The 28,000-nt window shown below is 37.1% G+C and overlaps 1 protein-coding gene across 1 annotated transcript; it reads right to left on the reverse strand.

The window, feature by feature from the left end:
- Positions 1-8: 8 nt before the first annotated feature.
- LOC133528162 (E3 ubiquitin-protein ligase synoviolin) lies at positions 9-27,999 on the reverse strand. Its single transcript, XM_061865415.1, has 11 exons — positions 27,722-27,999; positions 27,395-27,487; positions 26,318-26,470; positions 25,731-25,925; positions 23,959-24,143; positions 14,016-14,158; positions 2,560-2,751; positions 2,186-2,382; positions 1,964-2,073; positions 627-842; positions 9-224 (listed from the first exon to the last, which is right to left on the reverse strand). The coding sequence occupies exons 1-11, from the start codon at positions 27,848-27,850 to the stop codon at positions 155-157; spliced, it is 1,683 nt and encodes a 560-aa protein (XP_061721399.1). The 5' UTR covers positions 27,851-27,999; the 3' UTR covers positions 9-154.
- Position 28,000: the final 1 nt, after the last annotated feature.

The raw sequence follows: 28,000 nt of genomic DNA on the forward strand, positions 1-28,000 counted from the left end.
TTATCGTATTGTATTCATGTGCATATCTCTTTATATTTACAGGAACATAAATACATTTATTTACGATTAGAATACACAATGCTTACGTTTACCGAAACACTTTTTACATAAATAGTAGTTTTAAGAAATTGGAAAGAAAAAGTTCTATAAAAGCTCATTTATCCAAAGTGAATTTTTGCAGTCTCCGTCTTCTCAGCTCCTCGGCATCGGCGTCAGTCTTCTCTCTGAAAAAAAAAAACGGTTACGTTAGTTTACATTGATTTACTAACCCCCTTATTCATAAACGTCTACTAATGTTGACAAGCCACTAATAATCGTTTCTCCCTTTCCGACGTATTGGTATGATGGAAAGGGACAAACGATTATTAGCGGCTTGTCAACTTTAGTAGACGTTTATGAATAAGGCGGTTAATGCATAGTTGCATAGTAGGATAAGTGGTAGTCAGATTTCGATGAGGTCTGATACATGCATAAGGGGTATGTGACTGTCACCATCTCGTATAGAGGCGCATTGTTGTTGGGCACAATTTCGATTGAAGAGAAAGAATCTAAAAGAAGTGCAATGAGTAGCTGTTGCTTAAGCATACGAGTATAAAAAGGCCTCCGAATATGTATTTTGGCCATACCTGTCAGTGTCTAAAGCGGCAGGTCGCAGTGTCGGCGCATGGGGGGCTTTGCTGGCCTCGGGCGGCGGCGACGGTGGCCGCGCGCTGAGGACGGGGCCGGGGCCGGAGCCCGAGGGGCCGGGGCCGGAGCCCGAGGGGCCGGGGCCGGAGCCCGAGGGGCCGGGCGCCGCGTCGGGCCGGGCCGCGGACGTCGGAGCCTCCGCGGGCTCGCCGGCTCTATACGTTAATACATGTTAGTTAATGCAAGAAGTAATACAGCTAGTTTAGTACGCCGCAACCTCGCAATAACGTATGTCACGAGACTTTATTGTGCACTAAGGACTCAACTCAATCTCTCTCTAGCAACGGTAATTAGAAAGAGACAGGTAATCTATGTCACAAGCAACACGGTGTTGTGACGCAGACGTACTGGAGGTCTAGGTAAAGTTTGTCCTACGTTAACAGCCTTGTTTATTTACAACATGCATAACTATACAATATAATACCCGGGGCAGGGGCCACAGAATGATAATTTTTGTTGATAAACTAAAACTAATTTTTCCTACTCCTCTACTGTTATCTGTCATTTATGCATTCATTAACACGAATATAAGAACATACATAAAAGATTTCAAGAAAAGTCTATATTGTCTATTCCTCATAAAAGCTCTTGTGCTTTTATAAGCTATAATGTTACTGCGATTAATGGCTACCAACCTAACAAAACCAAAACGAATACAGTTTTAAACTAAGTGCATTGCTGCCAACTTACAAAATATTCATTTGGTTGCATAGTAAAAATAAATACTTCATAAGTCAGAAACACGCATGTGACACCCGTAATATACCAACACCCATAGACTACGAAGACCGCTTAGCGTTACTTGTTAGACTCCGTAGGCTACGGTGGCCAAAATTGAGAAAAAACTGTCCAAAAAATTTATTTAGCAAGTAGCAAGTACCAGGGCCTCATGAGTTACGAGGAGGTGTCGCCGACCGGCCGGCCGCGGCCCGGGGCGGGCCGGGCGCGTAACAAGGTATGCTCGCGCGTCTTGGCTATAATATATACTTTTGCTGTAATTTGTTTACCTAAATTAAGATTTATTTTTATTGACTCGTAGGAAAAATATTGTATGCAACGTTGTATAAGTAGGTCAAAAAATTCTCGTGGTGTATTCCTTTACAATGTAACTCACGCCACTCGCCTTTTTTGACCCTTCTTATACAACTGTTGCATAAAATACTATATAAAATCTCCTGGGTCTTTCATTCGCCTGCATCAGAAGCACGGACGCGTGTAACATCGTCTGGATCTCAACTATCGCCATATTATACTATAGTGTGGTAATATAACTCACAAGTCAGTTTGCGTGGCTACGTTGGCACTGTTCTGCAGGTTGGCGACCGCGGAGTACTGCTGCATCAGGAGCACGGACGCGTCTAACATCGCCTGGATCTCACGGAGCAGCTGTCAACATATTGGTTTATTTAGTTATTTAAATATTTACGATAATAGTACAAAAAACAAAACTATTGTCGTTTAAATGATAAATATTTCGTAATCAAGAAAACAAAGTTACCAAAAGCCGCGCCTCAACGTTTCTCCGTTCGGTGCCCTCCATTCTTCTAAGTTCGTCCTCAGTGAGGTTAGCCAGCGCGGACGGGCGCGGCGGCGGCGGCGGCGGCGCGGCCCAGCCCATGCCCATCGGCATGCCCGGCATGCCCGGCATGCCCGGGATACCCATGCCCATGGGCATTGGGCCCATGCCCATCATTGCTGTTGACAAGAAATTACGTTGATTGCACGAGTCAACTTTTTTGTTTTCTTTACAATTTCAAAAATTTACAGAAGACGGTCTTAATGCCTCAAAGGCCAAAGCTAAATGTATTTCTTGGATATGGTCTGCCCGCTGTGTGTTGTCGCAAAGAGCACAGCCATCGCCAGGATACTTACGTGGCGGCATGTTGGCGGCGGGCGGCGGCGTGGCGTCCTGCGGCGGCGGCGGCGCGGCGGCGGCGGGCGCGGGCTCGGGTGCGGGCGCGCGCAGCACGTTCAGGCGGCACGTGGGGCAGGTCTGCTGGCGCTGGAACCACAGGCGGAGGCACGCCGCGTGGAATATGTGGTTGCACGGAAGCTTCTTTGCACCTGGAAATATATCAGACGTCAATATTACATCGTGTATTAAATTCACCGTTTTAATACACATCGTAGGGGAGTACCACTTGCCACTCGAGCCCCCGAATCCTCAGATTATATTTCCTTTCTGGAAGTACAGCTATTATCTGAAGTTGCACAATTTTTGCATAATATAGGTATAGGTACCTATGCCTACGTCAACCGTTTTAAATTACGAATGAAAACGTTGCAAAAAGTATTACGTACTTACTTCATTTTTAGGGTTCCGTAGCCAAATGGCAAAAAACGGAACCCTTATAGATTCGTCATGTCCGTCTGTCTGTCCGATTCTGTCACAGCCACTTTTTTCCGAAACTATAAGAGCTGTACTGTTCAAACTTAGTAAGTGGATGTATTCTATGAACCGCATTAAGATTTTCACACAAAAATAGAAAAAAAACAATAAATTTTGGGGGTTCCCCATACTTAGAACTGAAACTCAAAAAATCTTTTTTCATCAAACCCATACGTGTGGGGTATCTATGGATAGGTCTTCAAAAATGATATTGAGGTTTCTAATATCATTTTTTTCTAAAATAAATAGTTTGCGCGAGAGACACTTCCAAAGTGGTAAAATGTGTCCCCCCCCCCCCCGTAACTTCTAAAATAACAGAATGAAAAATCTAAAAAAAATATATGATATACATTGCCATGTAAACTTCCACCGAAAATTGGTTTGAACGAGATCTAGTAAGTAGTTTTTTAATACGCCATGAAATTTAAAAAAAAAATTTTTTTTCATCATTCCCATACGTGTGGGGTATCTATGGATAGGTCTTCAAAAATGATATTAAGGTTTCTAATATCATTTTTTTCTAAACTGAATAGTTTGCGCGAGAGAACCTTCCAAAGTGAAAAAAAGTGTGTCCCCCCCCCCCCTGTAACTTCTAAAATAACAGAATGATAAATCTAAAAAAAATATATGATATACATTACCATGCAAACTTCCACCGAAAATTGGTTTGAACGAGATCTAGTGAGTAGTTTTTTTTTAATACGTCATAAAATTAAAAAAAAAAATTTTTCATCAAACATATACGTGTGGGGTATGTATGGATAGGTCTTCAAAAATGATATTTAGGTTCCTAATATCATTTTTTTCTAAACTGAATAGTTTGCGCGAGAGACACTTCCAAAGTGGTAAAATGTGTGTCCAAAGTGGTAAAATGTTGAACAAGATCTAGTAAGTAGATTTTTTTTTAATACGTCTTAAATTGTACGGAACCCTTCATGCGCGAGTCCGACTCGCACTTGGCCGCTTTTTAATACAGGTATATCACAGATATCAGTTTTGTAGATTATCTAAAGCCCAAGCTAAGAAATAAATATGGCATTCTGCAATGCGTGCAGTCTCGACTGACCTAATCTAAATTACTATGCGCAAAACGGTTTTAAACTGATCATCCATGCGTTTCATAATATTTACATCCGAACCACAAGCACGCCTTAAACTCCGAAAAGATGACGCATACATTAATATGCACCAGTTGGTTACGTAACGCTTAGGCCAAACACCGATTAAGAGGATAGTGGACAACCGCTTCTCCATGCAAACGTAGGTACATTATGGAATAAACATTACTATAGAGAACGGGATACGAAGGCTAAGTAGATATAGACGGCCGAGAATAACGAGGGCAGATTGGGATACGCAGCCGGCAACCCCGTTTCGCGCCAAGATTGTATAGTGTTTTTCTCAAAACTTGCAATGAAGAAAAAAAAATGTTTTATTCGTAGGTTTACACAGCTAAAAACTAATTACGAATATACTACTATTTGATGGTTGAATGCCAAGACGTTGTGTCACATTTCGACGTTTAAAAACAAAAGAAGGTTGCTTTACAGGCCTGGGTGTGTAAGGCTGTATGAAATTCCTAATGCCCTATTGATTTCCCGAGAAAAAATACGCCGATTTACTGACGATTCGTAGACGGGTATGGCAAAGTAACGATTGGCAGAATCTCATTTCGCATAATAGTCCTTAGCAAGAGTAGTCACTAAGCAGAGCATTGATACGCATATTTACTTTTCGTAGAATAACCATTGATTGACTGTCACAATTACCCGAGAAACCATTGATCGAAACACAATAGGTAGAGTGATCATTTGGCATTAATATTATATAGGAGAACTTTTCCCTTATTAAGGCTAGACTACTCCCAACTAATTAGAATTCTGACACTGTATTATTAGAAAGAAACTTGAATAAAAAATAAGCTCCGGCTTGCCTTCGAATTAGTATGATGTCCCTGTCCCTCCACTGATGTGCACAATAACACACTGTCGTTCTCAGGGAAAAGTGACTAAAGTGCAGCAAGTGTATGCGGTTCGTCGCGATATGTTATACACTATTATTGTGTGTCGTTAATGCGTTCTAGAAAATCTCAACTTTACTTCTGAGCGGTAAACAATATGATAATCAAATGTTGATATTCGCGAGATTTGTTTGTGGTATTTTACTTTTAAAATACTGGATACAACGAGTACAGTCAATGTATTAAATATCGACACGGATAAAGTGCCAAAAATATGTACACACTACCTTATTGCCCATGCATAAAGATTTATAATTCTCGTTCTCCAAAAGTAGACACGTGTACACGTGTACGTAATATCTAATATCTCAACGTGTTATGTATGAAAATGTAATCCTTCATCCTTGAATAATACTTAATTAACAAATTACATTGCGTGATTTCACTAACCTTCAAATAACACAATTTAAAACAAATAACACCAACTATTTATAATATTAAAGATATATTTAAAAATGGGTTTCACTTTCATTTGTTTCGATATCAATAGAGATTACGTGACCAGGTGTAAATTTTGACGTGGAGTTTATGTATTAAATCAAACGATAATAGCCTTTGTTCGCATGATATAAGGTTGTGTACACTGGTACGATAAATATGTTATCTTTCAGCGATAAATAAATATGTAATGAGGAGTTTTACCTCTTTAAAATCATAGAAGAAAATGCTATTAAAGGCGCGTTGTAATTATGAATGGGTATTTATGTGTAAATAGTGTAATATAAATAAATTGTGTATAATAATAATATTCTCGGGGGAGCCTCATTCTCGGGGGAGCCTCACCCCTAGAGAACGCGTCCCTAGGTGGCGGATAAGGGATCGCTCGCCAGGTGCCTCGCAAGTGGTACCTGGAGGGTAAGGGTAAGGAGCTGTACAAGGAGGCAAAGAAAGATGCCCGAAGAACAGTGGCTATCGAAAGAGACAAAGCTGATGAAGACATGTATAAACGCCTAGAACTAGCAACAGACACTGAAATATATAAAATCGCAAAACATAGACATAACAACACCAGAGATATAATCACAACGAAATACATAAAAGATGAGAAAGGGGTATTGCTCACAGACGATAAGGACATATGTAGGCGGTGGTATAACTACTACAGTGAACTCCTAAATGAAGAATTCTCACGAAAACCGGAAACAGACGAGCCTAAAATACAAGGACCTGCCGATGAAATTACTATAGCAGAAGTTAGAAAAGCCATTTCTAAGATGAAAAATTACAAAGCGAGCGGACCAGATGACATACCAGCCGAAGTTTGGAAAACCCTCAAAGACGGGGAGATGTGGCTTTGTGAACTTTTCAACAATATCCTTGGAAATGAAAGAATGCCTGATATGTGGCGTATGAGCACACTTGTTCCTTTCTATAAGAACAAAGGGGATGTCCGGGACTGTGGAAACTTCCGTGGGATAAAACTGACGTCACACACACTCAAAATGTGGGAAAGAATCCTAAGCGAACGCCTATTAAACGTTATCACATTAACTGATAATCAATTTGGCTTTACACCGGGAAAGAGTACCACAGATGCAATTCATGCTATTAGATTAGTAATGGAAAAATCCCGTGAAAATAAGGAGAACGTGATGATGGCCTTTATAGATCTTGAAAAAGCCTTCGACCGTGTACCGAGAACAATCATATGGCAAGCTTTAAGAGCTCACGGCGTTCATGAATGCTATGTTCGACTTATAAAAGATATGTATACTGATGTACAAACACGGGTTAGAAGCCCAGCGGGCTTTTCAGAGAGCTTTCATATAAAAGTAGGTGTACATCAAGGTAGTGCACTAAGCCCATTACTCTTTAATGTAGTGATGAATTATCTGACTGCAAAAATACAAAAACCAACACCGTGGAACCTCTTGTATGCCGATGACGTAGTCCTAATATCGAAAGACCCACACGAACTTCAAGAACACCTCGAGCAATGGAGAGAGTCGCTAGAAACCAATGGATTGCGCATCAGTAGAACAAAAACCGAATATATGATCTGCAATTTTAACCCAAATAGTTCCATCAACGCTACCATTAAGCTCGATGGCATACGCCTCCCGCAAGTAAAAACTTTCAAATACCTGGGCTCGGTTATCTCTGAAAATGGGACAATTGAAGCAGACATCATACACAGGACGACATCTGGATGGAGCAAGTGGCGTACGCTAACCGGAGTCTTATGTGATACCAAAATGCCTATTAAGACCAAAGGAAAAATTTATAAAACTGCCGTGAGGCCAGCCTTACTCTATGGATGTGAAATCTGGCCGACAACCAAGGCTCACGAGCAGAAGCTACATACAACGGAGATGCGTATGCTGCGGTGGTCGGGCGGGGTTACTCTTGGAGACAAAGTGCGCAACGAGCATATAAGGGGGAGTTTCAAAGTGGCTCCAATAACCCATAAAATTTCCGAGGCTAGACTAAGATGGTACGGCCACGTAATGAGAAGACCAGACGATCACGTGGTTAAAAAGTGCCTTTCCATCGCTAAAAAAAAAAGAGGGGAAGTGGAAGGCCCCAAACAACTTGGATGACGAATGTCCGAAAGGATATGAAGGTGTTGGGACTCCACGAACAAGACACCCAGGAAAGGAGCAGGTGGCGTCGCATGATTGGGAAAGCCGACCCCGCGTAACGGGAAATAGGCGAGGCAGAAGAAGAAGAAGAAGAGATAATAATAATATTTATTTGTGGTCTAATTTGTAATTGTGATTTTTAATTTTATTTGATTTGATTTGTAGTTTTAATTGTAAGATGTTTATCGACTCTGTCTGAAATAAAAGAATTTTATTTATTTATTGTCAGGCAAACAAACATGATTTTGTATATTGCTTCACAAGATCGTTCGGGTAAACAGATTCTAGGTATTATGAATATAGAGAATGATTATTTATTATTTTATTTTATTTTATTTCCCACAATTACAACTATTTTTACAGGTACTAAACCTAAGACAATAGTGTAACTACTTATATATAAAAATACAATCTAAAGTATATCATTACATCTATAAGAGAATATATACAATGCTGACTTTGTGAATTCATTCAGAGAACATCAGAATAGGTCAATATTCTCCGCCATTACGTTGAGGGTCCCCACAGCGCGCGTCAGCGGCGCCAGACCGAGCAGATTGGTGCGCCCGCGCGGCTCGGCCAGACGCCGGCGCCACACATACCCGTCGGCCACGTACACGCTCACATACCTCAATACCTGACTGTTGTGCAGTTTTCCTCTGAGCACCCGTAACTCGTTATATCCTACCATACCAAGAACGAATAAAGTTGGATACATTAAAGGGTAGAAATTTGTTCTGGATACGCGCCACCATTAAATTATTTAAGTCGTGAACAGTTTCCACATTTCCCGATAAGGCTCCCTTGAGCTAACGCGGAGCGCTAATTTAAATGTCAATTAATTAGCTCCTTAATTCATTATCAATTTAAAAAAATATCCCTATTTATCAACATTCATGGTCACACTACTAGTCACGTGACTTAAATGCAATGTAAACAACGTACATCGCATTGCAATGTGAACATTTGAACAATGTAATGTTATGACAACACACATTTACAGATTTTTGAATATTGTTACGTACAAGTATTACTAAACGTACAAAGCAAGAAACACATATTTCTGATCACGACTTATGTTATGAATCATTCTGTATTTACCGAATCTTACACCGAGTCATGACGCAACGGAGCCACGCTGTTAAGTCGTCGCCCAAATCTAAAGTTTAATTTGTATTTCGTTTATATGTGTATTGTTTCCTTGTATTTTGTACCACACACACACACACACATACACAGGGCCTTGGTTTTACTGTAATGCTGTGTTATTTGAGTAATAATATTAAAATTAATATACGTATTCAACTAGGAACCCTTATAATTTCGCCGTGTCCGTCTGTCTGACCGTCCGTCCGCGGCTTATCTCAGTGGTTATTAGTGATTTTGCAATTGTTGACTCCAAAGACAAGAGAATTTAGGAAGTGAATCAATGCATTTTTACCTTAACCCATTCAGCGCTAATCACGTTCACGACACGTTGTCGTTTAACCTCTATGAAGGATTTCGTCTACATATCGGGAAACCTATGTTATCAGGTACGACGTAGCGCTACGACCGTAGCTCAGCGGTGAATGTGTTAATCTCGTTGCGTGCGTTCGGTAGGGTAACTAATTGATTTGACCTTTGAGAACAACACGCTAGGCTAGGATACAGGACGCGGAGGTTTCTGCTATGTATTTATTCATTTAGTTGAAATTTAGAATTATCTAAATAAATTTACCTTACACCGAAACAATATCTTATATCTTTTTTATCTTCTTCATGAAATCGTACTTTTTGCAAAGCATGTCATATACCAACGGCTAGTTCCAACGGCATCTTGAGGGCGTTTGCGGAGAGGTTTGACTGCCAGTGCCTGAATCACTGTCATATGATTCACGTACTGGTGTCCAAGCCTCTCTAGACTAGGTTAAAATATGAGTATATTTGATTTAATTTAATTTAACTTAGTTTAAGTTAACTTTAATCTTAAGTTTTAATATAATAATTTAAATGTAATATGATATGATCCTAAAGTGGTCGAAATAAATGAATTTATTATTAGTATTATATACCAGTCATTTTCCTTATTGGCTAGCTATTAGATATACATACAAGCATACATATGTATGCTTATTGTAAATAAATTCAAAAAAGTAGTTTTTCCATCCATATTATATCATTATACATTTATATCTTTCGAAACATATGTTTCACGCAATAGATACGAGGGTGGATAGAAAAATTCGCGGCCTGAATATTAAAAACAAAACAGAGGTTTTTAATTTATTTTTATTTTTCTACATAGTCTCCGTCGAGTGGAATGCACTTGTTCCATCTGGATTCCAGAGCCATTACACCACTTATGAAGAAGCTTTCCTCGAGACCTTCAAAATAGGAATCCACCTCAGCTTGGACCTCGGCGTTGCTTGAAAATTTGATACCACCCATATGTTTTTTTAAATTGAGGAACAGATGAAAGTCCGATGGTGCTAAATCGGGTGAATAGGGTGGGTGGGGCAATAATTCAAACCCACATTTGGCAATCTCCGCCATCGATTTTAGTAACGTGTGAACACGTACATTGTCCTGGTAGAAGATAACTTTCTTTGTCAACATTCCAGGTTTTTTTATCTTCAGAGCCTCGCGTAATCTGCGTAATAACTCGCAATAATAGTCGGAATTTATAGTTTTACCTCTCTGGAGATAGTCAACCATTATTATTCCCTTTGCATCCCAGAAAACAGATGCCATGACTTTATTGGCCGACAAAATTGCTTTGGCTTTTTTGGGAGGCGGAGATCCAGGACGAACCCACTGCTTCGATTGCTGTTTGGTCTCTGGTGTATAGTGGTGGACCCACGTCTCGTCCATAGGTACAAATCTGTCCAAAAAGTCTTGAGTATCATACAGGTCTAGACATTCACATGAATTAGTATGGCGAGCGATTTTTTGTTCCACTGAAAGAAGCCTCGGGAGCCATCTCGCCGACACCTTGGAAAAACCTAATTCGTTGACTATAATATTTTGAGTTCTTTCATAAGAGATGCCTACGATGTCAGCTATTTCCCGCACCTTTAATCGCCGGTCTTTCATTATCATTTCGTATATAATTGCCACATTGTCCGTGTTAGTCACCGTTGTAGGCCTCCCGGGACGAGGGTCATCTGCGATACTATCTCGTCCACGCTTGAATTCAGCTGCCCACTTTTTCACCATCGTATATGATGGACAGGATTGCCCTAATGTACTTTGCATATCATCATAAATTTGCTTCGGTGTCAATCCTTTTTTATGCAGGTATTTAATCACAGCACGCTGCTCTAATTTCTCCATTTTCACGATATCTACCGATACGTAACTTTAAATATGCCGTGAAATTGCTTTTAAATATAGACGCCAATTGAAATTTCGCGGGAAGACAGTTGAATAATGACAGTTCAAAATGGCGGCAGAAAAAATAAAGTTTTTTTTTAATTGGCCAGGCCGCGAATTTTTCCATCAACCCTCGTAGATACATTTATTTCTGATTGAAAATTACATGCTATTCTTCCTTAAAAATAGGAGAATTTCAAAAAATATAAACCAATAAGTTTTTCTCGACACATAAACTCATGCTTTTCTACCATCGCCTCCAGATATAGAGAGATGATTTTGCAGATAGCTCGCAGCCGGCATAGCCATAGTCGGCAGATTCCAGTACTTACTGACTAGTAAATTCAATCAATGTTTACGAGATGGTACATTTCCTGACAGTATGAAGATAGCCAAAGTAACGCCAATATTTAAAACCGGAAAACGAACCTGTCCAGGAAACTACCGCCCTGTATCAGTTCTTCCTATACTTTCTAAAATATTAGAGAAAATTATTCACACGAGGCTTCAGACATACCTTAATTCGATAAACTTCCTTTCTGAATTTCAATATGGATTCCGAGCTAAATCGAACACCCTATCTGCAACTTTAGACCTAGTAACAGATATAAGACAAAATATAGATAAAAGAAACTTAGGACTCTGTATATTTGTAGATTTAAAAAAAGCATTCGACACCATTAGTCACTTTTTGATGTTTAAAAAGTTAGAACATATAGGAGTCGAAGGAAAAGCTCTCTCAATGATCAAATCTTATCTAGAAAACCGGCAACAAGTCTTAAAAATAGGCAGCATGATTAGTAGTCCTAAAAAAATCACATACGGCATACCGCAGGGGTCAATTTTGGGCCCACTACTTTTTATAACCTATATAAATAATATCACGGATCTTGATTTACAGGGACAAGTATCTCTCTATGCGGACGATACTTGCTTGATGTATTTTGGAAAGTCAATCGATGAACTCATAGATCGTGCTCAAAGCGACTTAAACAAGCTAACAGATTGGTTTAAACAAAATCTTCTCACTATTAACGCATCAAAAACTAGTTATATGATATTTTCCGCTAAAAATAAAACTATTGGACCTTACGAATTACTACATATCAATGGAGAAATAATTAAAGCTTCTTCACAAGAAAAATACTTAGGTCTATTACTTGAGCCGCGCCTTACTTGGAATCTCCAAATAGACCGTGTCAGGAAAAAAATGATCTCGCTAACAGGCTCACTGCGCCATGTCGTCGGCTGTTTCCCTAGAAATGTACGCTATGTAATTTACAACTCATTAGTAAAGCCACATCTAGAATATTTAATTGAGATCTGGGGTTGCGCGGCAAGCACTCACTTGAATAAGTTGCAAACATCGCAAAATAAGCTACTAAAGGTATTATTTGGATATGACTATTATACTTCAACAAGAAAAATTTACGAAGAACTTAAAATTATGCATATTAAACAAATTTACGTTTTTAAAACCTGTATCTTGGTCTATAAAATTTTACATAAGAAACTGCATACAAAACTTTCATTTACATATAAGCAGAATAAATATAATCTTCGAAATAAACATAGCTTAAAGTTACACTTCCATAGAACAAATTACGGAAAACGAAGTATTTTAAACGAAGGTGCAAAATTGTACAACAAATTGACGCCGAGTATTAAAAATAGTCCTTCGTTCAAAATATTCAAAAATAAACTGAAACGGTATGTTGTTGAAAATATTTCGCTAAAATAGTTAAATACATATAACAATTGCAATCAAAAAAGGCAAATCAGCCTATTAACTTAAACGAATATTTTCAAATACAAAACTGCTTGGTATACCACGTTAACTAAAAAAAAAAAAAAACTTATACTGCTCCTAAAATACTTTTACATTAAGAAGCATGACATATTTTGATCTAAAACTATTAATTCTTGGATACTGTAATCGCAGAGTTATGCATGTTGTTGTTACGCTACCCACTCTTAATTAGTTAATATTGTACAGTTTTTGCATCGCACGGCCGCGGGTGCGCTACGAATACCAACCTTACTCCTATTTAAATAAGTATATATGCGAATTCACTCGTGTTTCCGAGGGATGCAAAAACATACACACCACGTCATTGTATAGCATTAAGTTAAATTTAAATTCTCATTTTAAGTGAATAATGTATATTCTTATGAGAATAAATGTCTTAAATCATAAATTGCTTGTAAATAAGAGTCTCTTACCAGTAGGTATTATGTACACTTGACTCGGCGAGCCCTTCTGCCTGAACATAGCCCATCATTGTCGAGTCGTGTCAGAGGTATCTTACCAGCAAGCCCCGTTATCCATGGTACAGTTCTACCGTAGAGTACTCTAACTTCGCGTAAAGATAGTTAAAAAGCAAAAAATGAAAATTCTAAAACAACCTAACCTAACTTCCCCACTTGTACCCAACTTCGCCTAATTTGTTTTATTCTGAAAATGTACTAAATATTTTTCCAAATCCTAAATGTTTTTTAATTAATTGCAACATAGATACAGTTGGACCAAGCTAACTCTACATGGCGGTAAAAAAAAAAACGGTTTGTAGGAAAACATTTCCATTAAGTTCTTGTTAGATTAATCGGTCTAGAACAATAAAAATCGGTTTATTCTTTGTTTACGCGGCACACCACCAGGCCGGACGGCCGTGTCGTCGCTAGTCGAATAAACCGGTTTATTTAGGTTACAATAAAGTTCGTAAAACGTTTGCGTTCGGAGTATAACCAAAATAAACCGGAATTTACCGCTATTTTTAAAACCGGTTTCGAAACGGGGTTTGCTTACCATGCATACTCCATCGACAGGTTATTGATGCAAGCGTTGTGGCGGCAAGCATTTCAGCCCGCCATAGTGTGTTCAACTGTTCATGTTTCGGATGGCACCGAAATAGCACCACGCCGTAGTATGATGATATTACATGACGAATATACATATGTAGAATTGTAGATATGAGTATCTTACCAGTATGCATCTCCTCTCGACAGATGATACACTCGTTGTCGGCGGCGGCGAGCTCTTCTGCCGTCGCGTCCGGGTACAGAGTATTCATATTCCTAATGGCGCGCCGAGATAGAACCACGTCGTTGTAAGCTTTCTTGAAACTCCTGAAAATTTGGCAGGTTTGAATTGGTTGTTAAGTAATTTTGTTTGTGTTTTGTTAATTTATTAAGATTAAGAGCAACCTTAACAAAAAGTTAAGTTTTTAAATAGTAATGAATAACCGCTACCATATTAAGAAATCCCAAGTAGCCAAGTACATGCATGTACAAACAGCAACAATCTTCCATCGATGGACTTTATGCCTTATGTAATAAGGTCCACCGATATACAGTTAAGTGTGGGCGATGATACATATATAGCAATGCATATGATATACGTCATCTCGGTAAATAAAATTAATAATTGTTGAACATTAAATGAAATATAGCCGCAATATATAAATAAATATTTCCGCAAGTATTTTTGGTACTTTTGGACTGGGGAGTCGGAATGGGGTGGATATTTTAAGTAGGGCAGTATATTAATTAATTGTGTTTTTTTTTTAGTTTTAGTGTTTTTGTTTGATTTTTTTTTGTCTTTTACGCATGCAGCGTTTGGTTTTTAGATTTTAAGTTTAGACATAGTGATTGTTGTGTATGTAATGTTATTTGTATTCATTCATGTGTTGTTTGTTAATATTAAAGGACATTTACCGAGTAATTTAAAAAAAATCTGTAAACGCCTTGTAAGTGCGTCGCCTTGCAATCAGTTTACGACATTTACGTGCATATTTTATTAGAATTTATTGGAATATTTGTGACGTTCTACGGGTAAAAATACTTTATGGCGGTCGGCACTTACGTCGCGTAGCACCACATTAGTATTGGAGCGTTGTTAATAATGTCGTAAGCGCCGACCGCCTTAAGGTATCTTTACCCGTGGAACGTCACACTTTTGTTTCATTTTAAGGTGGATGTCTAGGGATGTCCTGTCGACTAGCCACCAAAAGATGGCGTGATTGTGCACAATTTTCGGATCATCAATATTTTTTCCAAAACCCAAACATTCTCCTAAGACGTGTTGATACTTGCGTATACAATAAAAAATATTACGACTAAATCGAAACATATTAAAACTCAACAGTGTCAGATTTCATCAATCATTTCTCAAAACTGCAAAATAGTGCAATTTCTTGCGTTCACGCACACTACCATATCTACTGTCATTCCCCAGTGTCACTCTTGTGACTATTATTAGAGGTCGCTAGTACAGAAGATGACTTTTCTTATTACTCTCATTGGCTCACGAGGGACAAAAGTGTAAATTAGATGGCGCGGTGTAGGAGATGATTTTTTTATTAAGATAATCGGTGAGGTTGTAGGGATCCATATAATAAATTCGTGATTGAACGGTCACGTCTGAAAATATCGATACGAAAAAAGTGCCAAAAATATGTATACACGACTTTATTGCCCATATATATTTTTGGCACTTTTTTCATATCGATATTACATCGTTTTGACCCCCCCCCCTTGTCACACTTGGCAAACCCCTCCGCCCTCTGGTGTGACGTCACATTTTTCTCAATTTTTTTCAACGAAATCAGCGAATAGGATTAGGCACTATTATTAATTTATCAACATATTTTTGACAAAAGAAATATTAGTAATTACTTATAACACAAAACCGATTAGGAAAGAAAATTAAGCGCATAAAACGATTATCGTTCCAAAAGCTTGTTATTTAACTGGACAGCGAATAAAAAAAACCACCAAAACAAAAACAAACAACCGTTTTATCCGGATATCCACCCTATTCACTATCCGGATAATTATTAAGTTGATATCCGGATAAAACGAATAATTCGAATACCATTTATGACCAAAATCTCATTACATTTTTAAACGTAGGCAACACTGAAAGTTCTTAGAAAAGGCCACATAGACATTATATAAGAAAAAGAGGCATATTATTTATGAAAATATAACTCTTTATCTTTTTTTTCAGGTATATGCCATTTGGTAGTTTCTTGTGTTTTAGGATTGCGGGCCATTTAGAAATTGTACGTCGAGCGTTATTTCAATTTCGACTTAAGAGTTGTTTCGTGTCACTATTTTAAACAATTTTCATTGTGAGCTCAGTGAACCACAGAGTTAAAATAGGCTTCAGATATAGTTTCATAATGAAGCCAAGTTCTCGTACGACAGGCTTCAGTTAAATTTTCAGAATGAAGCCTAGTCCTCGTACATCTGATTATTCTTAAAATTTCAAATTTAATCGCTTTTGTAGTAATTTAACGGATGCTCATAGAGAAGCATGTCATTTAAGAGCGACGTCAAAAGTTTACATAACAAAAAATACTGACAAAAAACTGTATATCAGCAGTTTTGACATCCCTCAGTATTCACATGGCACTGTTAAAAAATCGTGCATAAATATTTATGTGTAGACAAAAACATAAATCCCTATGCATGGTACCTCATGAATTTCATACAAAACCTCCGAGGGTCTTGCCATCGCCATACAAAAATGCATTGGAAGAATAAGCTGTGTGCGCTTCATGGTAATCCTATCCTAATGGTTTTTTTTTTACGCGTGACCAGAAAGAGTTAAAGCACGCATTAAAATAAAGAGTGACGGCCCAATTACTTCAGCGTATTCTATTCTAAACACTTTCAGTTTGCCCCTCGTAAGAAAACTATTTGAAAAACGTTTAAAGCTGTAATGAAAACGCTATAGAAGGTGATTGCCCATTGGGAATTGGCGACATTAAAGCAACACAACTTCGCTGGCTCGGTCACCTCGAGAGGATAGGAAAGAATCGAGCTATGAGAAGAGTATATGTGGGGCACTAGGTTGGAGAACGTCCATCCGGGCGTCCCAGGTATCGCTAGGCTGGAGTGACGAAGCCCTAAAAGACGGAAAGTGGCACAGAACAGGGCTGAGTGGTGTTTGTCAGAGATCAAGGTCCTTTTTGGGTCACTGAAGTAGTAATAAAGCATTTTGCATTTGAATAATTTTGCAATAGGAACTGTGATTGACCTTAATCTCAACGAGAAGAGACTGTCTCAACAGTTAGAAGACATATTCGATTCTCTAAATATCATCAAAACCACGTTCTGTCTCATATATTAATTGTCTAATTGGCCAATTTCGATAAATCAATGACGTCAAATTTACATGAAATAAAGCCAAATATCTCTTGATCAACTGAAGCCATTTAAAAAAAGAATGTCGCATCGCAGGCTACCAATATTAAACGGAGGATTAAATAAATACAAATACAGTTGTGCCACTAATTCGACAAACCATCTAATCAAGCAACTAAAGGTTGTGTAAGAAATCATTGCCGCAAATTATATTTTAATTTTTACATCGCAACCCAACACAATAATTAATACTACTAACTTAACTAACCTAACTGTGTGTTACCAACTGTATGTTTGCACAAGATCTTACGAGGACATTCAACAACGGCGTATTTTACGGGCATTGCGTCGTCATTTTCTTGACCCCCTAAAAACCTGTGACGTACTTAATGGATGACCCCTTAGCGTTTCGTACGTTACGGCGCAAACGATTGGCATCTTGGCTAGGCATCCGTTCACACTACCTATGTAGGACAGCGATGAGAGAAACTCAATCCGCTAGCACTCGCGCGATATTTGTTTTACTCAGCCTGCTTATTAATTACCGATCAATCTTACTTTGTTTCTTTAAAGAATACCTATTTCAAGTCAATCAAAGTAATACAAAAAGCCTTGCTCATATTATTATATTAAAAGTACATTTAGAGTGCATAAACAGCAAAGAATTTGTTTCAATAACGCAATTATAATATTTTTCAACAAAGTGGGTACTTGCGACAACCCAATAATAGGGATGTTGAGTATTACCTGCTATTATTATTATCGCCCAAGCGCGGGCAGATCGATCCATGGAGCCAGCGTAACATGAGCGAGAAGTCTTTATGATATAGGGTTAGGGTAGCGCGCCTATACCTACTGGTTCCTTTCCTTCAAGCGGTAAAACCATCTACCGCACTCGCTCAGCGGTTAGAATTGTTAGGAATATAATAGCAATTCATTTACTCATGTAGCCGATATTTTTCTCTGAATCCTATTGCCTAAGTAATAAGTGTGACAGGTAATTAGAGCTTCCGAAAGTAATAAGTGGTAAGGTAAGGTATTTATGGACTCTAAAATAAAATACCTATACCTTAGTACCTAAAGAACGAAAAGAAAAAACATTTAAAAAATGAAAAATATTTACTAAGCAAAAAGTATGTAATTACATTACAAGTTAGTCACCGGATGATAAACACTGGTAATCGCACGCGGCGACCAATAACCTGTAGGCTAAGCAACAAGAAGGTATAGAGGGAAATTCTTGGAACACAAACATTCTTCGACCCTGTTTTAAAGATTTTGAGAAAACATTTATCATCTATGTAGTGTTCTTTGATTTTCTCTGAATTACGTAGAAAAAACATTAGCAAACTCAAAATTGAGGGATTACCAAAAAAAATATGACTTGGATTATAGGTGCAGATCGTTCTGGAAGTTGAAAATCGTGTCTTTTTATCCCATTTTATGATAGAAAGGTTAAAAGGTTACGTTGGGTAATATTTAGGTAGGTTTTAAACTTTTTTCGCCTTGTCGTGCGCGGCGCATTGGGCTGTAGCCGCGTGCGTCAGTGACGTGGTTGGCGGTCAAAGTGATCGGCCTAGGCTAGTCAATATTCAATTATCAGAAGCAAAACCGTGTTATTCACTTGTACATTACGCTAAGCCACGCTTCTTCTGAAATCATCATATTAATTGTTAATTAATTTCAACTTTGCCCGCATTATGAAATTTATGAAATAGTAATAAGTACTGCTACTGAACCATTGTGCGGATAATAATCATGGCCGCGAGGACAACAAATATTTTAAATGGACAAAAAAGCAGCATTACAAAATTAACAACATGGTAGGAAACCGTTGGATACGGCATACAGGCAGCGCAAGGCTAGACGTGCAGCGATGCACATTTTGCGGCGATGGTATCATATAGAGCCTAAGTAGTATGATTTCATATTGAAAGTGAAATACATACGAATAAGGACATAATAGTGTTGTATTGTAAGGCAGCTTTAACTTGACGCGGTTTTCTTTTTCCACCGGACCACCGATGTTTTTTTATAATCTCCTTGTTAGTTTTCCCCTTAACGACATTCGGGGTATGAACTAACGCTTGTCACAAGTTGACCTCCAAAGGGCTCGTGATATTCTCACAATTGTCAGCGAAAACAAATCGCCTGATATGAAGGCAACAATATTTTTGATGTTCACACTGACATTTAATGGCTTGACATTTATTACTTGCCTAAAATGATTCTAAAAAGTAAAATGATTTTTAGACGTCTATACGAGTATAAATAAATCCAGTCAGTAAATCACAACAACTCTTCATACAATAGTCTCAATTTACGGTGAACGGGAAATAAATCGAGCGGTAGCTTGAAAAAACGAATGCAGAAAAACGCACAGGTTATCTATGGCATAAGTAAATACGCGAAAGGGTTCGCGGGCTTTATGATAAATGATAATGTACCTAGGTAATATAAATATTATAATCTTATAATTTTGGTAAATCAATGAATGATGCATTATTAATTTATAAATATTTAATTTTTAATTATTGTAAAATTATTACCTACCAATCCAAGTTTTGAACTGTCACCTAAGTGATTAACGAAGTTTCCTGGAAACCCATTTAGAATCCAAATCTGGTCTGACCCCCGATTAGATAGTTACATGTACGAATCTAGGGATCAAATTATACCGGAAATTGTTTTTAAGCTAAACCAGTATAACATATTTTGTGATTTACATACCCTTACCTTATCACCGCCTATCGAGCAAATTTGGTACTACTTAGTTTGGTTACCTGTGTTAAAGTGACATCTTTGTTGGCTATGATTAAACTTAACCTCTCCATCTTGGTTTACATGGATAATATGTAAAGATCACTCACACAAGCAAACTTAAACCAAAATCTTCTCAATTTTTAAATGGATTTTTCAATGATATTCTGCAATAACTAGTTATTATTTTGAATCTTGCGCAGACAAACGAATATGTTCTACTTAAATATCAAGGTTTAAAGTGCAGAGAATCAACGTATTAAGAGAATAACGATGAATAAAATTGTATGAAATTTGCATAAGGAGAACCACCTTAACATTTTCCAACAACAACAAAACTTCTAATTCAATATAAAAAAAATGGTGTAATGCAGAATTAGATAGAATAAACACGTTTTCGAGCACGTATTGTATGTATAAAAAAAATTATGAGTTACTTACTTTTTTTCTCATCATCATTATTTTGCACTTTAAGAGCAATTCCTAGCTGAGCAACTTTTCAAATCTCGAATTTTTGAAGCTATGTTTCTGTCGCGCTGCGGTGGGCGGAAGCCGGAGCTATCTAAGTGTGACTGCGCGCACACAGACGCGAGACTCGTGCGCTCGCTCATTGCGCGCCATTCCGTCGACATCGCCCGCGAGCCGGACGGAATTTATTCTGCGCTGCCCGACGCAAGTTATTTTTGTTGTTACCACGTAATATTGTTTTTCATTTTTATATTATACTGTATCTATTACACCCTAATACCAAACACCCTATCACCTGTACTAAATGTATTTTACACCTTGACGAAATAATAAATGATTGATTGATATTATAGGTAAAAACTGCAAAAAAGAATGATGTCTCAGCTTCGGTTGTCGTCGTACAGTCAAGTGCAAAAATATGTATCGAAAGAATCGTCTCATAAATATGGTACTACGCTCTTATTACACTGGAATAAGATGCTATGGGACATATTTTTGAGTAAGATGTGTACATCCATATTTTTACACTTGACTGTACCTATCCGTATCAGTAAGTTGGGAGTGATCATGGTGTGTTGTGAAATTTTGTAAGTAGGTATAAATATACCTATGGTTAAACTACAATCTATTTAACTTGTAGTACGATTGGGCTAAACTTGGGCCGCCTTATTGAAGAACGTATCGCAATGACAATCTGGGTAAAGTATGTTGGGATAATGCCGGACAATTTTGGGACCAATAGAGAGAACTCGTGAAAAAATGTTTTTTCGACTTCTCAACACGTGACAGATTCTTGAAGTACGTAGCGAATCGTTAAAAAATAACCGTAGATTCGGCCTGATTTTTGGTAATCTTCAATATAGAACGGTTTTAGTTTTGTACCTGTGTAAAGATGAGACATACTTTTTTTAGGGTAACGAGTGTTTTGCCATCAAGGGAGAACATTGGATGGTGAAAAAAAGTTGCTTCTAATGGAAAGAGAATAAGGTATCACAAAGAAATAGGTCCGGTGTCTACCCTTTTGTATCCGATCTTAACCCTAATACAAAAATTGGTAAAATTGTGGCTCTCAAACTTTGATACCTATGTCATAAGGCAATTTGATAAGTAAACAATGTGCTAAGAAACCTCTTATTGTAAGGTTTACCCGAAGTAATAAAAAAAAACCACTAAAATAATAGATACGTTGCGAAGTTTTGACAATTTAAGATTTCGTGAACTATACAGGTTTAGGGAAAGTGTAAATGTATTGTTTATTGAATGGAATGTACTGGAAGATATTAAGTACTTAAGTAGGAGGGACAAAAATCAAAATAAAAAATAATCGTGCCCAGTCATTTTTAATGAAGGTCGCCAAAAAAATAAGAATCAAACTTAGAAATCAAAAAGACTAAGTAGTTCTTTAAAAAGGTCAAGGTCACTGAGAGCCCATCTTGAAGTATGGAAAATAATTAAAATTGCGATTTTGTTGGTTTAATTTTGCAATAGTTGATATAAATAAATAAAATAAATAAAAATTGTTTATTTCGGACCATTAAAAAAAAATCCATAGCGATATTAGTAAAAATCTTAATAGCTATCTTATTATCTATGTTAATCAACTACAAACTACAAACTAATCCACGCCTCAAATTACCACCTCACCAAGAGGCTTTACCCTACTTATCCCATATACAATCTTTTTTTTTTTATAAAATGTAAGGATCGTATGTAAAGAGTAAAGTAAATATATCGGGAAAGAGTTCCCTCTTGAAGCATTTTAAGTAAACTAATTTCGAAGCCCTATCTCTATTTTGTATCCGAAACTAGCAATGTATGTATGCGTGCACATCTACATATGCATCCGTATGTGTAGGTACTTTATTGCGAAAAATTGCTCATTTGCTATATATTTTACTCGATTTTGTTATAAATTTCAACATGTATCATCATCCCTATACAATATAAATACTCTTTATTGCACACCTCAATAAAAAAAAAACAATACAACAGAAAACATACAAATAAGCACAGGTAAACAACATGCGGTCTTATCGCTGAAAGGCAACCTTTGGGTTGCGGAAATTAAAAAAATTACATTGTCAGTAACCGTCGCGCTGGTAGTGGTACTGGATAAAAATAATGGTACGAAAGTGTGATCAAGAAAACAATAAATGTGATAATTAAGGTCAGTAGGTAAATTGAAGAAAATTTAAAGTTTGATAATCACTGCTGTTTTTTAAATAGGTAAAGATCTGATTGTTTCTGGTCCGATCTTTACCTGGAAGGGTCAAGATCGGATATCGGTCTACAGCAGTGCTAGGTCTGTTAACACAATTACAAAAACAAACACAGTTTCATCACAATACGCAAAATAAATTACAGAGCGAAGATCGGATAGAAGGAAGAATTCGCGAAATTTACCTTGCTCTCTGTGATTGCACATAGCACAAGCCCGACTCCCTGAGCGACGCGGGGACACTGACAGTCGAGGCGCAATGAAATGGCGTCTTACACAATGTTGCCAACATTAAAAAATAAAGCCAAATTAGGGGGAAATGAATGTCCTACGTTCTTCACCCGCATCTGGTATTTACCCAACATACCTTAATCGTTGAACCGCCGCATTTCAAAATGGCCCTTATTTTGATATCGGCTAGCCGTAATGTAATACGGCGGATTATACAATACGACTGCGATACTTATATATAAATCCCCTCGTCAATGTAATTTCATTAAATTTGCTATCTAGTGGCAAACATCAAAGCCTTTTACTTGTGACGCACAAGTGTGAGCAATGTAAAATACTATATTTCTAAAAAAAATTGCCTACTACGTAATAAAAGAAAATGTGATTATTAAATTATAATACGAAAGGTGGTCAAATCGCAAAATGCTGTCGTTTTATTTAAAATAATGAAATAATTAGACCAGTTCCGAAAGTACCGGGAAATCCCGGTTCTTTAAAACAGTACCGGTTCTGCAATCCCTAATAAGGATGTTATGCCCATCACTATTCCTTCTGTGTACGTATATTTAGAAACTGTCTCCGCCTCCAATTCGTGCGATAAGGACAACTGCAGCTCGGACCGAAATTCACTCGCAAAAAACTCAAAAATCGAGGTTTCGCTCTCGACTGTTTCCTCCTCCAAAACGCAACTAATCATTATGAAATTTTGGAAATTGCAAGAGGAAGAAATAATCTATGCCGCTATGTTTTGATTTTTTGGATATTTTTTGTCATATTTGTATACTGTGCCTTTTTTTACAGCCAATTCAATTTAGCCGTTTTTGCGATTTTCGAGGCGCTGTATCTTTCTTCAAAATAAAATAATCCAAAAAAGCAAAACATAGCGGCACAGATATTGATGATATTGATCTTATATGAAAAAATCACTGCTCTAGGTTAAAAATCCAGGGAGGAATCAGTCGAGAGCGTTTGTATGGAAAAATCGCAACTAGGAATTCCTCTTAAGGTTTGCGCATTAAGTCTGGATGAAGGTTCAACAAGACTTTGAAATTTATGCCATCTCGGTGTAGACGTGTTTTCATATAGTAGTAGTTCTTACCTCATCGTCTCATACATGGGGCGGAATGCGAAGAGAGGTAGAGTGTAAATGCGGACCATGATGGCCACGAAGCCGATGTACAGCAGGACCTTGAGGAAGTTGATCGCCAGGTCGGTGTAGAGGAGCACGGCCGCCTTGTTCTCCCAGGGCGCCTCCCAGCGCGAGTCGATCGCGTGGAGGCAGTACTGGAACAAATACCTTGTTCGTATACAAATTCTCATGACAAGAAAATTTATACCCATGATAACCTCGTAAGTAATGTAATTTAAACCCTTTTCAATTGGAACAGAGTTATATTTTTCTTGTTTCGTTCGATATAAAAAACACGGTATTTCCTTCACTACTGATTTCAAATTAAAATGACATTGTTTTTGTAAGGTGGTACCTTCGGAGCATAATGCGACATATCTATTTGTGTAATAATAAAAAAGCGGCCAAGTGCGAGTCGGACTGGCCCATGAAGGGTTCCGTACCATTTATGACGTATTAAAATAAATCTACTAACTAGATCTTGTTCAAACCAATTTTCGGTGGAAGTTTGCATGGTAATGTATATCATATATTTTTTTTAGTTTTATCATTCTGTTAAATTATAAGTTACAGGGGGGGGGACACATTTTACCCAAAAATGATATTAGAAACCTCAATATCATTTTTGAAGACCTATCCATATATATATAGATACTCCACACGTACGGGTTTAATGAAAAAAAAAATTTTTGAGTTTCAGTTCTAAGTATGGGGAACCCCCAAAATTTATTGTTTTTTTTCTATTTTGAACAGTATAGTTCTTATAGTTTCGGAACAAAGTGGCTGTGACATAACCGGACAGGCAGACAGACATGACAAATCTATAAGGGTTCCGTGTTTTGCCATTTGGCTACAGAACCCAAAAAAAAAGCAAAGTTCGTTATTGAGTTCCTAGCATAGCAAGAAATCTAATTTGGAATGTTGAGCGTAGTAGTGAGATTCACAAGGCATGAGATGCAAATATTTTAGGGGTCGTGTAACAAGTTCGTGTCATCCACGATGACGCGCAAATTTGTCAAATCTAACCTTTAATAACATGACATTACGAATCAAGACACGCGTCTTCGTGAATGACACGATCTAAATCGCCTTTTACAAATGACGAAATAGTAAAATCGTTAATAATAGCATTAATAAAAAAATGAGAAGGCTGCTTACAGTCAGTATACTACTATTTTGCTTCCCGTTTTCTCGAAGCAAGGTTTAAGCTTGCAACACTTGTTTAAGCTGCCAAAGTGAAAAAAATATTTTCAATAACTCAATGTTGAATTCGTCATGTGTCAAAAGCCAAAATATGAATAATAAATGTTGATGAGAAGAGAGAACATGGTACAAAATCAACAGTTTTCTAAATATATTTGTTTGCCATCCACATGATATAATTATCCACAAAAATCAAAATTAAACCGAACATTCCCTGCTCACATAAGTCAAAAGTCCACACCTCGACATTGGCAGAATCCACCTTGCTAAAATTAGCGAGAAGTAAAAGCCATTTATGGAAAAAAAAAATGATATAATTATGGCAGGTGCGGCATTATGGCAGGCAGGTAATTTTACATACAATGTATGCCCCTCTGGGGCGACTCTTACCATTGTGCAATACACGATATTATTATTAGAAAACAAATCACTCATTTAATTTAGGTAGAATTTAATTATACAAGCTTCAAGGATCTTCAACAGCAGTACAATTTTCAATAACAAATTAATAGTTAATAGCTAGTTAATTTAAAACTCACCTTAATCAAAATATTGGCAATCATAATAATGAGTATGCTGTATTCAAAGCCGAACACCAACTGCACAGAGGGCCCCTTGGAGATGGTGACCTGGTATGCATGGTTGATGAAGTACATGTCAGCTTGTGCAAGCAGCATCAGCAGGGTGAGAATCCTCACATGGAACAGCCAGCCAATAACAGGGCTACGCTCCATCTGGATGTTTGAAAAAAATAATATCTTTAATATTTGTTGTATCTCTCATATGCCTCTTTTTACATATTTATAATTTAGACCTCATACTGCCTAATGTACATTAGGATGTCCACTCTGTTTCATTGGAATTTCAACCTTCATCAAAATAAAGTAGGATTTCTTTTGTATCATTAAATTGTTGAACAAATGAATTTCAAGGCAAAGAAAATACCGAAATGATCAGATTTCTCTATTCTAGGATTTTAATTTATTTCAATAAGTTTCAGCTATATTAATTAATTAATTTAAAAGTTTCTCCAATAACATACTTAGATCTTAACAAACGAATTATTCACTTTCATGTACTAAGAGTAAAATTTTAAATGTGTATAATCAAACTGAATGAGACTTACATAATCAACCCTGTCTTCAGCCAGCCAGTGGAATGCTTTCAAGAAGAGAAGGAGTGTAAACAATGCAATGAATTTGGGATTGAAGTCATCTCTAAACACAGTGAATGCTAAACATGTTTCCGTTATTGCATACCACGACCGCTCAATGAGGTGCTGAAATAAACAAAGATTTAAAAATTCAATTCTAAATATAAAGCATAATATTAACTCTCCTACAAAATTACCATCCATTACATCATCTTTTTGTATTCTTACCTTATGCAGACATTTGCCTATAAAGAAGCAATGAGGCTTGAATTGTGTATTTTTTTAATCAATTTAATAAATCAGATATTACGGAAAATTTTACCCTATCATTTTGAAATAAAGTTTAAAATCATTATTATAGGGTAGGGTTTATAGTCGAAGTTTGCCCATTAAAGAGTTAAATACCTTTTTTCATAAACATCTCCAAAACTTGCATATTTAATAATGCCTTAAATCTGTCTATTAGTGTGACTTTAACTGGCAAGACTGAAAAAATGCTCAATTCAAGCCTCATTGCCAATCTATAGTCCTAAAAATTCTGTACAAGAAAAAAGATGTTATAGGTGGTCTTTTTAGAGACAGTTGTCCTATAAAGGGATAAATGTTTTTTATAAAGAGGCAAAACATATTTTCACTGCAGAGAAAATTCAGGTTTAATGTTTAACTAACATTTATGCCAGAGTATCAGCTAGTTGATAAACTTGAGCTTTATATTGTTTTAGGCATTAAAGGTCCAAAATCTCTACACCTATAATCTCTTTGAATAATTTTATAGTTATAATAATAGGTACTTGGGACTGGTGATTATAATAAAAATTATATAATTATAAAGAGTCCCTAGGCTAAGTGAGTGGAAAGTCACCAAAAACAAACTTAGATTAGATTTGATATTCTAGATCTGAAGACATTAAAATAAAACTAGTTAATAAGGAAAGGATAATAGGTAAAGTGGAGGAATGCATACTTCAAAGATTGAAGATATAAATAACAATGTTTAGCTACAATGAGGATTCTGAAGTATCTGCTTAAAAATAGATGTAATAAGCTCACCTCAAACTCTGCAGGACGTAGTTGGCCGAAGAATATTTTCCTTAATAGTTTTCCCACCAATAGCACTAATATAAAGGCTTGCAAGTACATTACCTGGAGAAGAAAAAGCATTGTAAATTAAGATACGACCTGCCGGCCGCAAGGCCAACGAATATTATACCACACACTTCACTCAGCGAAGGCTATCCAGATGGAAAAGGTCATACGTTTGAGTGTAACGATTCAGTTATTAATTAATGTTGTTGGACTCTAATTGGATTTTAGTGTAATTAGACAATGTAATTGCTATATAATTTTTTTCGTATTATTGCGTGTTAGGAAACTTACAGCCATACTAGGATTAGAATTAGTTAGGTACACTATCGATGGGTAAAACTGTTTCTTCTGGTAGTAGGCATTGCCGATGACCACGGTCGTGAGCACGAGACTCGACACAGTTGCGAGTAAAGCCTTCATTTTGATCTCACTTCTGACACCCTACACACTGTAAATTTCATAAAGTATCTGAAGAAAAGATTTTAGGCCCACCAAAACCGCTCAACTGTTAGCAAATACATTTTCAAAACATCGTATCGTATCTCATCGCTGGGGAAGAAAAATAATTTT

Source organism: Cydia pomonella, chromosome 19 (genome assembly GCF_033807575.1).
Source record: "Cydia pomonella isolate Wapato2018A chromosome 19, ilCydPomo1, whole genome shotgun sequence".
Classification (NCBI taxonomy): Eukaryota; Metazoa; Arthropoda; class Insecta; order Lepidoptera; family Tortricidae; genus Cydia; species Cydia pomonella.

Coding starts and splice junctions, on each gene's coding strand:
- LOC133528162 (XM_061865415.1), bottom strand. CDS start 27,850: ATGAAGGCTTTACTCGCAACTGTGTCGAGTCTCGTGCTCACGACCGTG. Junction 26,471..27,394: donor TACGTCCTGCAGAGTTTGAG/GTGAGCTTATTA, acceptor TGTTTATTTCAG/CACCTCATTGAGCGGTCGTG. Junction 24,144..25,730: donor TTGCCAATATTTTGATTAAG/GTGAGTTTTAAA, acceptor TATTTGTTCCAG/TACTGCCTCCACGCGATCGA.